General features: G+C 35.3%; 1 protein-coding gene across 1 annotated transcript; it reads right to left on the bottom strand.

Moving 5' to 3' along the window:
- Positions 1–1,595: 1,595 nt before the first annotated feature.
- On the bottom strand, positions 1,596–2,540 carry LOC140527414 (olfactory receptor 2AG1-like). Its single transcript, XM_072644334.1, has one exon. The coding sequence runs from the start codon at positions 2,538–2,540 to the stop codon at positions 1,596–1,598; it is 945 nt and encodes a 314-aa protein (XP_072500435.1).
- Positions 2,541–3,167: the final 627 nt, after the last annotated feature.

The following is a 3,167-nucleotide window of genomic DNA, read 5'->3' as shown; positions in this document are numbered from 1 at the left end:
ATAGGAAACAATGTGAAGGGAAAAGGGAAAGAGACTTACCAACATTGAAAGGAGCCATTAGAGGAAGTCCTTTTGGTAAGTAGACCTTACAGAACAGAGATATATAGGGAAGAAGTAAATTTTAAAAAATAATAATAATCCACTCCCATTTTCCATTTCATAAGTCCATCATATCTTGGGGTTTGAACATCTCATGAAATTCTCTGATTTCTTAAGAACATCTCTTAATGCAGTCTTCTGGTCCTTTAGAAGTCACTCCTCTTAGACATTCTAGAATGGGTGGAGTGTCTATCTTCTAGCATATTTGATTCTCCAATTCAGGTCACTTGAAAAGATCCACTTTTCTGTTAAAATCTCTTACAAAATAGATGTTAATACTATTTTAAGCTTACTTTGCCAATAACTGGGTCAAGTAGCAAGGGCTCCCTCAAACCTTATTACTCTATTAATAGAGTAGGAACCATTTACCACAGAGAATTTACATTTTGAGATTTGAAAATTGCCATATTGATATATTTAAGAAATTCAAACTGAAAATTAGAAAATTCGGAAACCAATTGTTTTATTTGACATATATAACCATCTAGTCATTATTATTATATTATTTACTCTGTTTTTTTAGCTGTTCATTCCCCTTTTGAGAGGTTAAGATTCTACTAAGGAATTAATAGCAAAACATTTTTTATAAGAGGATGACCTCTCATTACCAGAATACATTCTCTAAAAGTTGTCCTATTACCATTACTTGTAGAAAAAGAGGGTGTATAAATACAAGTAATAATTCTAATTTAAGATACAGAAATTCTTCTCTTTAACACTGAACATAAAACAGTTATTATATTAACTTCTCATATTGCTTTCAATTCATGCATGCCTCTTTATAGCACCTTTTGCTCTTTGTCTTCTGAATAGTTCTCCATTTATAGCATATATCTTCTTTTTTGTGCCCAATACATTGCTGTCTGTTGTTCAAAAGATGACCCTCAAGTTATTTGATACAGGTAAAAAGTAATTAACATAGTTGACCAAAACTGAATTTCCTCTGGAAAAAGTGGATTTACTCTTCCTTTGCATCTTCAAGACAAAGCTGAATGGCCTTCTGGGAAAATAATTATACAGAGGATGCTGTTCACTTAAGTGACTGCTCAACTGTTATTTATGGTCTTTGAAAATCATGAAGATTGAGAGAAATATTACTAGACCAAAGAGGGACAAATTTTATATTTGTTTTCAAAATTAGGAAACTGTATTCTTTAAGCTATAGGCTGCTGATTTTTACTACAATTCCTTAAAAAAAATTCTGCAATGAATCATGAAGTATGAGTTTTGTCAGCCAGGCACAATTATTACTAGGAATTAAAGAAGTCAAATATTTTGTACCTCTCTAGAATTTTCTTTATGTTGCCCCTTCTCTAAATGCCTCATATTCTAAATGACTTGATGTATTGAATTCAATAGTGTTGAAGTAAACATAAAAGGGAAAATCTGATTATGTTGTCCCATGAAATGTTTCAGACAACTGGAAACAAGCCTAGAGAGAATTCACTAGCTACCAGCTTGTAGCTGGAAGATCAAGAAAAAGCCTATCTAGAGTTCTACAATTTTGGTATGGAGGGGCCTTTCCCTAGCACTGTTTTCAGGGCACCTAATACATCCTTGTTCCTCAGGCTGTAGATCAAGGGGTTCACAGCTGGAGTAACAATGGTATAGAACACAGAAATGATATTTTCTTGGTGAGGGTTGTGGTAAGCACTGGGCAGGACATACATGAACACAGCAGCTCCATAGTAGAGGCCAACCACTGTCAGATGGGATGAGCAGGTAAGGAGAGCTTTCTGTCTCCCCTGTGTTGAGGGCATGTGGAACACAGCATTCAAAACTAGTGTATAAGAGGCAAGAATAACAGAGAGGGGGATAAGGAGGAATGCCACACCCATTGTGTATACCATGAACAGGTACTTTGTAGTATCAGCACATGCCAACTTCAACACAGGAGGTATCTCACAGACTAGGTGGCTTATCTCCCTGCTTCTACAGAAAGGGAAGTGCATAGTGTATATGGTGTGCACAAGGGAGTTCAAGGATGCCAAGAGCCAGTTTGTAGCTACCACGGACCAACAAACTTCTGGTCTCATAATTATCATATAGTTTAAAGGGTGTTGAATGGCTACATAGCGATCATAAGCCATGAAGGCCAATAGGACATCTTCAGCACCTCCAATTGTCAGTATCAGAAACATCTGAACTCCACAGCCAGAAAAAGAGATGGTGCTCTGTCCATGAAAGAAATCCACAAGTATTTTGGGGGAAATGATAGTTGTAAGGAGCAGATCCATAAGTGAGAGCTGGCTGAGCAAGAAATACATAGGCACATGGAGCCTGTTGTCCAAAACAATCAACAGGAGCAGAAGACCATTGCTGGTTACAGCCACGAGGTAGAGGAATGTGATTGTGGCAGAAACCAGTCCAGGGTACTTACTGTCCTGGAGAATTCCAATGAGGAAGAAACTGTTCTCCAAGGTGGTGTTCCAGAATTCCATTGCACAGGCTCTTTTTTCCTGGAAAATGGAGGTAAGTACATGGGCCCAACAAATCCAAGACTACTGTAAATGCATGATGTTACAGGACACTAGAATTTAGTAAAAGTCAGCCTTCCCATTGGCCAATTGAACTCACACCAATAATTATTGAACTTATTTTCTGATTAAAGCATTTCCCATCTGATAATTGACAAAGATGACCATCAAACTGAGTCCAATAAAGAATGTTAAATTACTTTAAAAATGTGCATAAATATAAACTTCTAAATAGAATAATTATAGAGTACAAACTCATATAAAAGCTATTAAACTATTTAGAATACTGTGTTGAGATTATTCCTTTAGATTTTCTTCATAATTTTACTTTTTCTTGGGTTTTTAAAATCTTGCTTACACTTGTAAGTTTTGTTATTTTCTTCCTATAGAAAATTGATTAACATAGATTACGTGGATTTATATAAATTTAATAGACATTTGCAACTGAAAGTTCAAGTAAGCAAATATTTTAAGATGAACTTTGAAGAGTGGTAACAAGAGAAAGAATGAATAGATGCAATTAGGATTCTATTTATTTCTGTCTTAAATGACATGAATCTATGTTACATCCCATCTATTTTGTTTTTCTTT

The sequence above is a fragment of the Notamacropus eugenii genome, chromosome 1 (genome assembly GCF_028372415.1).
Source record: "Notamacropus eugenii isolate mMacEug1 chromosome 1, mMacEug1.pri_v2, whole genome shotgun sequence".
In the NCBI taxonomy this organism is placed as follows: domain Eukaryota; kingdom Metazoa; phylum Chordata; class Mammalia; order Diprotodontia; family Macropodidae; genus Notamacropus; species Notamacropus eugenii.
The sequence above is the reverse complement of the archived record's forward strand: the minus strand, read 5'-3'. Positions and strand labels throughout refer to the sequence as shown.